Here is a 12,929-nt window from a genome sequence, read left to right on the forward strand (position 1 = left end):
TTACATTTAAGCAAAACGTATTGCTTTGTTCTCCAAGCTTAGCGATTTGTGTTCCAATAGAACCGAGGGTTCTGTCAAACACCAAGACAAACTGTACATAGAGCTCATTCCTCACCTCTTATTTTATTTGCTCCGCTTTTAGAAAACAATTAAAACATTCTCTTTTAAACCTTAAAGGGCCGGATCCAATCTGTATCGCGGAACATCCGCGTTAAAATTCAGGTAATTGCTGATTGAGTTGACATGTAGCGCTTACGTTAATGCGGGAACATCTCGCTCTGATACTGATTGAATCCAGCCCTGAATCACTACATATGGATATTAACAATTCTAAATGAGGGGTGGAGTGAAAGTTCACATCCTTTTCACTTCCCCGTTTCACTACAAACAATGCATCATCTATGATCATTCAATAGGCCAGGCAAATCAACAAAGGGAATGTCCCTGACAAGGTCACATGCTGTGTAGATAGAAAGGGTATGTCCCCAATGACAATGAAGATGTGCACTACATGGGGAATAGGGTGTAATTTGAGACATAACAGAGAAACTATAACATTGGCATAGATCCCATCCTTCTTGTAAGTGGAGAGGCACAGATTCCATTTGGCACGGGCACTTAAGATGTAGTATTCCTCTCTAAAATGGTGTTGTACTATGGACAGTAACTCCAACTCCCTTAAATTGTTCTAACTTCTCATAGCCTGAATCCTAACTTGAGAAAACAACCTATAACTATTCACTTAAATGTCCAGTTACATTTTAAACTAGTATTCGGCCTTTGTGAGCACCCCGTAATATAATCACTGGAAGTACCAACAGAGTAGCAACAAAAATCTGTCTTAATGTTACTATAATTGGTAGTACCAGTATTCATAAAACCAGGTTTAAGTCACTGCTAAGGGGAAATTGGCACATAATCAATTAGGTAGTAACATGGTAGTCATAACAGCCATGGTACAGTGCGCTGTAATACCAATGTCTAAGTGGAGCACACGCCCCTTCATTCTAGTGTAGCGTGTGATGCTCGTTCTGTCAATTCAGTTTCACATTCCCTCTTAGAATCATTGAAAAAAAATCTGAGGCCTGGTCCAGAAACAACCTCTAGCCCCGCAAATGTATTAATCAGACAAAGTGTAGATTCCAAGTTATTTAGGGGTTATAGGGTGGTTTGTGGACTTTGATCACCATAAATTAATGAGTCCCTCTCTCTGCAGACAACTGCTTTACCATCAAATTACCTTCATCCTTGTTCCTCAATCCATTCCGAGGGGAACCCAAAGTAAACAAAATGTGCCCCTATGGATTGACAAACACTACCATTCCCAATCTGCAGCTGACCTCCGGTCCCAAGCGAAGCCCCTAACCACAGATCTAAGGTCAGATTATTCAGCTCCTAACAAACAGGATACAAAAATATCTGACCCTGGACCAGCGGTTAGAGGCAACTTCCATCAACTCCATATTCAATGATGTTGCAAACATTATGCAACAAGTTAACTTTCACTGGTTGAGAGAGGGGAGCAGCCAGCTAGTCATAATATTCCCTTCACACAAGAGTAACAGTGACCTATTATGTGACTGACAATGGCCACCATCAAAAACACAAAAAGCCATTGAAAACAGCAGCAGCAATGCTTGTAAACAAACAATCCCTCAGAATTCCCATGTCAGACACCAGTAAAACGTAAGCATGATAAAAATACCTTAGGCTACGCAGAGTGTGGATTATTATTCAGCATACGGTTATGAGCACGCCACCACACCATCCCCTCCAGTGTTGAGGGACTGTGTCGATCTGTTTCGTTATGTCATTACAATCTGTCAGCATACAAAGGAGCAGTTCAGTTCTGAAAGTGCAAATCAACCCCATGGAGACCCAACGTGGAGTAAGTGAGTACAAAGGGGAGGAGGTGGCAGCAAGGATTCTACGGTAAGACCAACTGAATGGAGTTGGGGAAGTTCAGTTGAGGGTCGGAGTGAGGTTCAGTCAATCTGGGGGAGGGAGGGGGGGGGAGGGGTCAATTGACAGGAAGTAATCTCAGATAGTCTGGTACCCGGCGTGGCTCCTCTTCCTGCCAATAAGGTAGGCCACAAGAACGATGAGGACCAGACTGGCCAGCGCAGTGCCCACGATGATGGGGATCAACATGTCATCCTCATCCAGCTGACACTCCTCCGCTGGAGAGATTGAGAGAGGAGAGACCCCAATGGAGAGAGGAAGAAAAGAGCAGGTGAGAGACAGGTGGAAAAAATGGAAAGAAAAAAAGCAGGAGTTGAATTAGTGACCATCTATTACTCCAATCTCAGAACTCTGGATAACCACTTTCCTGAAATAAGTCCCATAGTAACACCCAGTATAGTACCTGCTCCAAACTGGTCCCCGGTTAGGCCGAAGGGCTGCACCTGCAGCTGGAAGGTGTTGAGAGAGAAGTTCACAGCCACAGCCAGAGTCTGCTCCTCACGACACATGTAACTACGCCCCAGGGTACCATGCAGGTAGTCCAGACTACTGTTACTGGCTGAGAAGGGCTCTGGAGAGACAACAGCGAGGTTATAGGTGGGGTGAGAAAGGGAAGAGAAAACAGGCAGAATAGAAAAGAGGGATGTGGAAAGGATGGAAGGGGGGGGAATAAGGACAAGAAGTTACAGTAGGACCAGGTGGGGGGATGGATTGTGGGAAAGGGAGGATTATAGAAGGGTTCAACACTGGGAAAAACTGCAGATGGAGGTTAAGAGGATAGATGGATCATGTATTATTCACTAAATTAAATGCTGCAGAGATGATCCATTGATTGGTGAACTATGGATCCAGACTCACCACTCATGTCCGGCCAGGCTGCAGACAGAGTAACTCCACTCAGGTGGTACTTACTGGACGTGGCATTCTGCAGACACAAGAGAACCAATGACGAGACACGCTATGTACATCAAACACATACACAGGATTACAGAGCCAAGCCCACTCCATTTAAACCAGGATGGCACAAACTAAAACAAGAGTGCCTGTTCCCTGCTTGTTCATTAGGCTCCATCTTGTGGCCGTCAGGTGTTAGTGCAGAAAGGTTTGTACTACTGATACAGAAGACTACCTTACTTAAGCATGTACTGATATGAGAGAGAGTAAACAAATCATCTCCCAGATAATGTTTTCCTGTGTCGATATTTGCGTGTTGTTTCAGTATGTGTGTATTCCCATGTTAAAGTGTGTGTGCAGGTTAATCAGGTCATGTAGAGATCAGTGGTCTGCCATCCATCACCTCCATTCCTCCTACACACGACATTCCTGCTGGTAACACCAGGCCATATCTATTCTGTGGGTTTACACCGCCTCGCTCTGTGTGTGTGTTCACGTGTTAGTGAGTGTGTGTCTGTGTCTGGTAAGAGGTGAATGGTACAGCCAAAGATGAGAAACAAAGTAAAGAGAAGCTAAAAAAAAGGTAGAGCGCTCTGACCAGGGAGAAAACGAAGGTGAGGTTGGTTTTCTCCTCAGCCATCAGCAGCAGGGTGGCACTGTCCGAGTCACATGACCCTGAGCTCTTAGTCACGTTGGGCTGGAGGTTCAACACGTCTTGCACAGTCTGCACACACAGGACAAGACACAAGTTAGTGTGAGGGTGCGAGAGAGTGCCTGGGCTGCAAGTATGTGCAAGTCTGTGTCCGCGTGTGTACATTATTGAGAGAGGCAGAGCTGAAGCGGATGTTGAGCTGCAGTCCCATGCGGGCCATCAGACAGACGGTCCCATTGCCGTTGGTTACAGTGTAGTTGCCCCTCTCAGGCCGGGCTGGGGGCGCAGGTGGCGGAGCCGTGGTTTGAGGGGCAGCAGCAGTGGGCGGGACGTCAGTGGCAGCAAAGCTCTGATGCAACGTGACCGCTGTAATGTAACAATAAGTCAATAAAGTCAAACAGCCAATGCCAGTCTAGAATCAGAGTACATGCATGGATAGAAAAAAAGATACAGCTCGGTCCGATCCTTAGCTAGCTGGTGGTTAGGTCTCACAGGGTACATCTCAATAGTCTTGAGTGTTCTCCTCTATCTGTATAGATGTGAAAGAACTAGACAAGCAACCTCTGCAGGCATTCAACGCATAATGTTGCTTTCACCTATCATGTGTTATCAGATATGAGGAGATGAAGTGAGACACTTGAGATGCACCCATTGAGTAGGTCAGTAACCTTGAGGTAATATTGTGGCTAATTCCTTTAATGGGTTGGCTTAAAACTGGGTGGTAACAAAACTGGGTGGTAACAAATTCCAAGCGCTTTAGTGCGTCACACCTAGGCTTTACAGTAAATTTCCATTGAAGTTAAGCCTGGGAATTTTGCTTAAATTCATTTTTTTTTATTTTTAAGTTGGCTTAACAGGGATTCTAGTTCTTGTGGCATATTTTAGTAACACTATCCCCAATTCAATGCAATTGGAACCCTCTGCATGCATTCTTCCATCAGCTGATTCTCCAGATCTTGCACACTAATGAGATTCTATTGAGCCCATACTACTACACTGTCTGAGCCAAGGACTACATGCCTTCTGGTAAGTTTTGATTACAATACTGGGTGGGGTGAATAATCTTTACAGGAAAATGACACGGGCACGATCTGATGTGTGGAGACATTTCACTGCAGCTAATGTAGAAGGTAACGCTGTGTACATTTGCAAATACTGTGCCAAATCATTTGTGAAGAATGCAACAAAGATGCAAAATCATCTGGCCAAGGGCATAAAGTTTCCTCAATGCTCACAACAAGCAACCTCTGACAAAAGTCCCTCTACTTCTATTCAAGGTGAAAATTAGGAATCAGACACCTTATTGATAGCAACAGCTCGTGGTCCTCCTGGAATCAGAAGTTGACTCAATGGAGGAACGTAGTCAGAGAAATGCTGAGAAATGCTGGTCTTGCTCGAGCTGTGTATGCAACTGATTCACCCGATGCTCACAGGCAATGTGTATTGGAAGAGACCCCTCCATACACCCCTCCAAACAGACATGCTTTATCTAGTAATTTGCTGGATGCAGAGTTCAAGTGAGGTCAAGCAAATCAGAGAAAGCAAACTTTATTGCAATCATCTCTGATGGGTGGCCGAATGTTCTTGGGCAAGGAATAATTAACTACATAATCGCCACACCTCAACCAGTATTCTACAAGAGCACAGAGAAGGGACAACAGACACACTGGTCTCTACATTGCAGATGAGCTTTAGGACCACAGAAGGTATTTGCACTGGTGACAGACAATGCTGCGAACATGAAGGCTGCTTGGAGGAGTCCTACCCTCACATCACTCCCATTGGCTCTGCTGCTCCTGCATTGAAGGTGCTCCTAAAGGACATCATGGCACTGAAAACAATGGATACAATCTACAAGACAGCCAAGGGAATGGTTAGGTATGTGAAGGGTCAAGTTATTCCAGCAATCTACCTCACCAAGCAAAGTGAGAAGAATAAGAGCACCACATTGATGTTGCCCAGCAACCCCCCTTTTGGGTGGGGAAGGAGAAGGAGTCTCCAAGAAATGGCCATATCGCAGTCTGCCGATATGGACAGCTCCATCAAGAGGATCCTTCTGGATGATGTATTTTGGGAGAGAGTGGTAAGCAGCCTGAAACCTATAGCAGTGGCCATTGCAGCGATTGAGGGAGACAATGATATCCTGTCTGATGTTCAGACTCTGCTTGCAGATGTAAGAGAAGAAATCCATACTGCCCTGCCCACTTCACTGTTGCTCCAAGCAGAGGAAACTGCAGTTCTGAAACACATCAAAAAGCGTGAAGACTTCTGCCTGAACACGCCACAGCAGACATGTTGGACCTAGCAAGAGCATCCTTTCTGTTGCAGAGATCAACTAGGCCTATGGTGTCATCACTACCGTGTCTCGCCACCTTGGCCTGGATGAGGGCAAGGTTCTTGGCAGTCTGGCGAAGTACACTTCCAAGCAAGGGCTTTGGGATGAAGATGCAATATGGCAGTCACGCCAACATATCTCATCAGTCACCTGGTGGAAGGGACTTTGTGGATCTTTCCCCTGTTGCCTCCATCATCCTCCAAATCCCACCAACATCAGCCGCTTCAGAGCACAACTGGTCCTTGTTTGGGAACACACACCAAAGCACGCAACAGGCTGACCAACACAAGGGTTGAAAAATTGGTGGCCATCCGGGCAAACTTGAGGCTTTTTGAGCCTGACAACAATCCATCCTCAAGGTTGGAAAGTGACAATGAAGATGAGACCCCAGAGTCTGATGTTCAAGAGGTGGACATTGAGGAAGTCCAGGGAGAAGCCTGAGGAAGACAACCAAAGCTTTATTTTCATTTACAGATGTATGTTAAATGTTTTTGGGAGATGCGATGGATCATTCAATATTCCTTATCTTTTGTTCAGAGAAATCATGTGAAGAGTCAACTCAATTAAAATTAAATTCATAACTAAATGTTTTTTATTTCTATTGGAAGGATTTAAATCATTTGAAATTGTTTACTTATGACAAGGTAAAAGGTTCATGTTTCTGTCGCCACATGATATTGTCTCCATATATGGTAAATATATCCTATACAAAAAACATCTACATTTTAAATTATATTCATATGCATATATTCCTGTTAATTCCCACAAAGTTTCCACCTCTGAATATTCCCCAAAATGTGAAACCCTTGACTCACAAGTGTTTTTTTTAAGAACCATTGGAATGATGAAGCATCTCTGTTCTACTTGGTTCATTTGAAAAAAATAATAAAAAAATAATAATAATAAAAAATAAAAAAAAATCTACAATACGGTCACATTCATCACTATTAGCTTCATGTGGCTTCCAAGGCTACATCATTGCTGATGTCATCGCTCACATTCTCTTTGGCCAACGTCCATCCATCTCCCTGTGCAGAGGAAAATACTAGTGAACACTCACCACTACCTCGCTTTTGTAGGAATAGAGGAGGAAACTTTAGGTTAAAATGTAAAAAATGAATAAAGATATTCCACTTCATTTGGAATGCCAAGCCAGAAAATTGAACAGGCCTATTTATGTAATGAATATGGATTTGGAGGGCAGAAAATATTACAGCATTGGACAGCTTACTTAAGACTTCAGTCATACAAAAGCTATACTTAAATCTGAACTGGTTCTCTAGCAGATTTGTAAGAATGGCTCACCCCGTGTTCCAGAATGGCCTTTTTCCCTTCATTGTTGTTTACATCTCACTTTCGGTTACTTAAATTAAATAAATAAAAATATTGCTATATTTAAAACAAGCTGATTGCAATTTTAGTATAATCCACCAGAAAAGAAAACAAATATTACAATAAATATTAAACAAACTAATTGATAATAAAACAAAATATATAATAAAAGACATCTTTAAATTCTGTAATAAATAGAACTGGTGGAGTTGTCACATGCGGTTAACAGAAATATATGGAAATATATGGAAATATACCAAAATTGCAGCATTACCGCAAAAACGGAGGCGGCAAGTGGAAGGGGTAGAAGGTAAGGAACATGTCTGTCGGCCCTGCATTAAAGACCAAAACTAATTAAAGAAAAGTGTGATTAAAGTATACCCGTTTAATTTAAGCCCCCCCAAAAAGAGACCGCTGCACCATACAGCTTGCATTAGATCACTTGTTTTGGTCCTGCCCTTATGTAGCTCGTTTATGGATGCACATTCATGAATGGCTGAAGAATTGCAACATTTACCTGGAGTTAACGCTGCAAATATTTCTGCTGTTCGACTTCAAGCCATAATCAATCAATCAATGAAATAGCTCTTAACAAAATGTTCATATTTAATTTAAAATATGTAGAAACTATGAGCATAGAAAGATTTAGAACTTTTGTGAAACAGTTAGAAAAATATATGGCCACTAGAAATCAAAGCTGGATGGTTTTCAGATATAGATGGGAGGGGTTGAGGGCAACTAAAAAAACAAAAAATAGTGTAAAATACACTGTCAGTAAAATGTATACAGTATGTATCAGCTGGAAGTAGAAGCCTAAGTATTGTTGGCCATTAGTTTACTCCAATTAGGGGAGGGGTGGTAGGGGTAGGGATAATAATAAATTAATAAAATATACTTAATAAAAAAGTAATATAATTTAGCCTACACTTAACAAAAAATAGGGGGGATTGGAAATGGACAATTACATTGATAGAAGCCACAAGCTGCAATATTAAAGCTGACCTACTCCCGAAGAAAAATAACTCATTTATAGTTATTATTGATCTGTAAAATGTCCCCGATAAATCATTGGTTCGTCTGTATCGATCATTTTCCTTTTTCTGTCTCACTTATTACCTCTGTCTATTTGTCTATCAATTTCCACAATATCTTGACATGATCTTAGTTGCCTGTACCCATTTATTACATGTAGGCCCAGTTTGTCCCACAAAAAGAAGATTACAAAGGACAGGCTGTACACATGTTACTGCGATCTAATAGCATGTCCTTCTACAGCACATGACTACCAGCTTATTGCCCAAAGCACTAAATCGGTTACTTGCCAAGAAACAAGCATAGAATGTAATATACAAAACAACCGAGTGCAGTGACATCAATAATGATACAGGTCATAATGAATCCAGTTTTTTTTTTTTTTTTTATCACTGTCACAGCACTTTTGGAATCACGTGAGGGGCCCATTGCCACAAAAGCGCACATGCACCGCTTTACTTTGTCATGCACGACAGCCACTAAGCAAGACAAACAATTCAGTCTGGACCCGCATCGACCTGTAACATAGGGCAATGCAAGTCAAAGGGCAAACGAAGAACCAGCTTTACACGTTTACACAAACCAGCAAACGAGGTTAAAATAGGTTAGAGGACCGAATTCTGGTGTATTCGCGTTAGATTCATTGTATTTATTGTGCCCATCTAGCATCTATACTCACCTAAAAACGTGATGAACGCCAGGAACAAGGGTTGTTTGCGGTTATGTTGTTTCATATTTTTTATTCGGTTGTTTGCCAATGCGAATCACAACAGCATGCACACAACCCAGAGACAGGAATGCAGGACGGTCTGTGAGCTAGCTTTGCTAGAAACTACGCAAACCCACTGTTCGTGCGCTCTCTTTGCTACCGCGAGCAAGAGTCCTCTGGAAACAAATCTTCGGAAATATTTCCTTTCTTTTTGCTTTACCTCGTGCAGATTAAATTGATGCTCGTTGTGTTTGGACCGTCACATACCACGGATGATTTATGCTCTGCACCAAGAAAAAATGACCACGGTCATGTAACGGAGAGTTTAAGAACCGCCCAGGATAAACACGTGACATGAGTAGTGATTCGTGTTGACGTTCGACAGCTGTGGAGTTACAGATGTGACGTTGGTTGCGATGTTGCCATGGAGATTTAATGTTGGAAGTGACGTGTTCTGTATTTTGGTCGCGGTAGTTTGCCTCGTAAATAACAATGCTACCGTTTTCTCCATACACCTTTTTTCTGAAAAGAAAATAAGGAATAAAAGAAGAGCATATTCGTTTTGAAACCAGCTCATCCAAAAATGTGTCCCAATAGACCTACACCATCACTCTCTTCACTCATTAAATGTTCATATTGAAGAGGATTTTTGCTCATCATTCAGACCAGTTGTGGTCCATCTTCCATAGTCAGATGATGCCGGGCGAGCATTTCACATAGGGATGTCAAAATGCTTTGTCATCCACTTGCTATTTAGCCCCTTCTTCACCTCAATTAGGTCTATTGACATTCAAGCTGCAACCTCCAACCTCCGTTCTGGTCTCCTTCAAGTCTCTAATGTCTTAAACAGGGATGAGTGAAATAATGATATTCTTAATAAGGCCAGGTCGAATCTTCATGCACTCATGATTCCAGTCTATGTTCTCCAAAATTCGCTGAATTTCCTAGTGAAAGCCTAATACTGTAAAATCGTATTTTATAATTTAGCTAGTCATGTTGGCAATAGAACAACCTTTCAAATGATGCCCATCTGACCCAGATTGCGATTTATAATGGACTGTTATTGGATTGCGTAAACAACAACAGTAATTGTGTAAAGCCATGTCTTAATTACTGAAAAAGGTAAATGGTTGAGGTGGCTATCATTTGAAAGCCTATAAACAGGGTTGTCAAACTATTCTATGATTTCTTGGGGGGAGGGGGGGGGGGGGTTAAATATAAAATGTTATTTAAAAAAAAAAAAACTTCAATGTCAATTATCTAAAAACGCATAGATTCCGATTTTTATAATTTTCACATGTAGCTTAGACACTATTTTACATTATCTGATGTGTCTGTGTTATGCCAGTCATCGGTTGAGACACAGCATACTCTCGAATACAGGCTAGATGTCATTTCAATAATAATATTACAAAATATGAATAGAATGAACCTTTCCCTTCAGACCACTGCAATTTAGCTGGTACACCATTCAAATGTAAATGTAATTTTTAACTGTCTAGTACTACCAGAAATATGGCTGCCGGTCCACCCAACATGGAAAGTCAACTTGAATAGGAAGGTCTATTATATTATCTATATTTATATGATTTCAATAGGTTACCTATGAAAGATTGACAGCTAAGTGTATAACAATGGATATTCCCACTCAAATCAACATTCTCTGATGTGTGGACCTCCAACCATCTTTGTGGTATCATTTGAAAGTTGAAATGTACATTTTATTCAAATTGTATTACATTTATCAGCCCAAACAAGATACCCAGTCTGTATTCAACACTATTATATGTCTCAACCGACTGCGAAAACAGAACAAACACCTCAGTACGAAAGACTATTGAGACTCCCGCCCACCGGGAGCAGAGCATGCTGGGTGATCTCTAACTGAGGAGAAAGTAGTAAGGAGAGAAAGTACAGAAGCCGTGATAAGTCAAATCAAATCAAATTTTATCAGTCACGTACACATGGTTAGCAGATGTTAATACGAGTGTAGCGAAATGCTTGTGTTGCTGGTTCCGACAGTGCAGTAATAACAAGTAATCTAACAATTAACAAGTAATCTAACAATTCTCCAACCTAATACACACATATCTAAAGGGATGGAATACGAAAATGTACATATGGATGAGCGATGGCCGAGCGGCATAGTCAAGGTGCAATAGATGGTATAAGGTACAGTATATGCATATCTTTATTTATTTTTTATTTAACTAGGCAAGTCAGTTGAGAACAAATTCTTATTTATATGAGGCAGGGTGTCGCGATAAGTTCCAGCCATCTCCCGTGATTACCTTTAGTTCGTGTTCTTTGTTTTAGCCAAGGCCAGTGTGCGTCCTTCAGAAATGTGATTTCATATTTCTTACAATTATGTGTTGTGGACGCACTCCTTTGTTATGCTAAATCGCGTTTTTACCGCGAGCTAGTAACTGTAAACTTTCTAACCCTGTTGTTTCTGTCATCTCATTTCAGACATTTAGCATTTCAGTGTCTAGTCTTATGCCCAGTGGTTATATGGATGTATACTGTATAGATTATGTGGGTTTTGTTAGCAATGAGCCTTGTGGATGCATTATACATTCAAGTTCATGCAGTTGTGTGAGGATGATGGTGCTACTCAGTAGTACTGTGTACTGTAGTTGCACACCTCTGATCATTCATTAGTGAAGTCACAGCCATGTCATTAGGTTGTATTGGCATGTGCAGCAGATATAAATAATATTGCTACAATATGTAATGTAATTGGAGGTTGTATTAAGCCTATACCTGCCATTTCCTATTGTACTTAATTTCCCCCTTTTCAGAACCGTACACACTCTTGGTTAAAACACAATTGTCAAGCAATACGCTGTGCTGTGCCGTTACTGCTCTATGTGAATCAGCGTCATTAAACAACCTCAACTGGAATCCTACCGGTCTGTCATCTGTGCCCTTACCAGCACCTGGAAGAGAACGCAGTCCTAAGTAAAACCTAACCCTAAAGAATATCCAGTCCACCAAGTCCTCAACTACAACTTCCGAAGATTTAAAATAGGGTCTAAGCTACAACATAAACTCCTCTCACTGTCAACTGCGTTTATTTGCAGCAAACTTAACATGTGTAAATATTTGTATTAACATAAGATTTAACAACTGAGACATAAACTGAACAAGTTCCACAGACATGTGACTAACAGAAATGGAATAATGTGTCGCTGAACAAAGGGGGGGTCAAAATCAAAAGTTAACAGTCAGTATCTGGTGTGGCAACCAGCTGCAGTAAGTACAGCAGTGCAGCTCCTCTTCATGGACTGCACCAGATTTGCAAGTTCTTGCTGTGAGATGTTACCCCACTCTTCCACCAAGGCACATGCAAATTCCCAGACATTTCTGGGGGAATGGCCCTAGCGCTCACCCTCCGATCCAACAGGTCCCAGAAGTGCTCAATGGCATTGAGGTCCAGGCTCTTCACTGGCCATGGCAGAACACTGACATTCCTGTCTTGCAGGAAATCACACACAAAACGAGCAGTATGGCTGATGGCATTGTCATGCTGGATGGTCATGTCAGGATGAGCCTGCGGGAAGGGTACCACATGAGGGAGGAGGATGTCTTCCCTGCAACTCACAGCGTTGAGATTGCCTGCAATGACAACAAGCTCCATCCGATGATGCTGTGACACACCGCCCCAGACCATGACGGACCCTTCACCTCCAATCCCCAATCGATCCCGCTCCAGAGTACAGGGTTCGGTGTAACACTCATTCCTTCGACGATAAACGCGAATCCGACCATCACCCCTGGTGAGACAAAACCGCAACTCGTCAGTGAAGAGCACTTTTTGCCAGTCCTGCCTGGTCTGGTGGGTCCGTGCCCATAGGCAACGTTGTTGCCGGTGATGTCTGGTGAGGACCTAACTGACCTACCGTCTGTAAGCTGTTAGTATCTTAACGACCGTTCCACAGGTGCATGCTCATTAAATGTTTATGGTTCATTGAACAAGCATGGGAAACCGTGTTTAAACCCTTTACAATGAA

General features: G+C 42.1%; 1 protein-coding gene across 1 annotated transcript; it reads right to left on the reverse strand.

Moving 5' to 3' along the window:
- Positions 1-104: 104 nt before the first annotated feature.
- Positions 105-9,937, reverse strand: LOC110501332 (lysosome-associated membrane glycoprotein 1). The gene is made up of 6 exons (XM_036958625.2): positions 8,887-9,937; positions 3,672-3,874; positions 3,455-3,580; positions 2,821-2,887; positions 2,366-2,533; positions 105-2,180 (listed from the first exon to the last, which is right to left on the reverse strand). The coding sequence occupies exons 1-6, from the start codon at positions 8,939-8,941 to the stop codon at positions 2,041-2,043; spliced, it is 759 nt and encodes a 252-aa protein (XP_036814520.1). The 5' UTR covers positions 8,942-9,937; the 3' UTR covers positions 105-2,040.
- Between the last annotated feature and the right edge of the window lie 2,992 nt (positions 9,938-12,929).

The sequence above is a fragment of the Oncorhynchus mykiss genome, chromosome 22, assembly GCF_057628025.1.
Source record: "Oncorhynchus mykiss isolate SJ-2025 chromosome 22, ASM5762802v1, whole genome shotgun sequence".
Lineage (NCBI taxonomy): Eukaryota > Metazoa > Chordata > Actinopteri > Salmoniformes > Salmonidae > Oncorhynchus > Oncorhynchus mykiss.

Coding starts and splice junctions, on each gene's coding strand:
- LOC110501332 (XM_036958625.2), bottom strand. CDS start 8,941: ATGAAACAACATAACCGCAAACAACCCTTGTTCCTGGCGTTCATCACG. Junction 3,875..8,886: donor GGCGTTCATCACGTTTTTAG/GTGAGTATAGAT, acceptor GTTACATTACAG/CGGTCACGTTGCATCAGAGC. Junction 2,888..3,454: donor TCACCTTCGTTTTCTCCCTG/GTCAGAGCGCTC, acceptor TTGTGTCTGCAG/AATGCCACGTCCAGTAAGTA.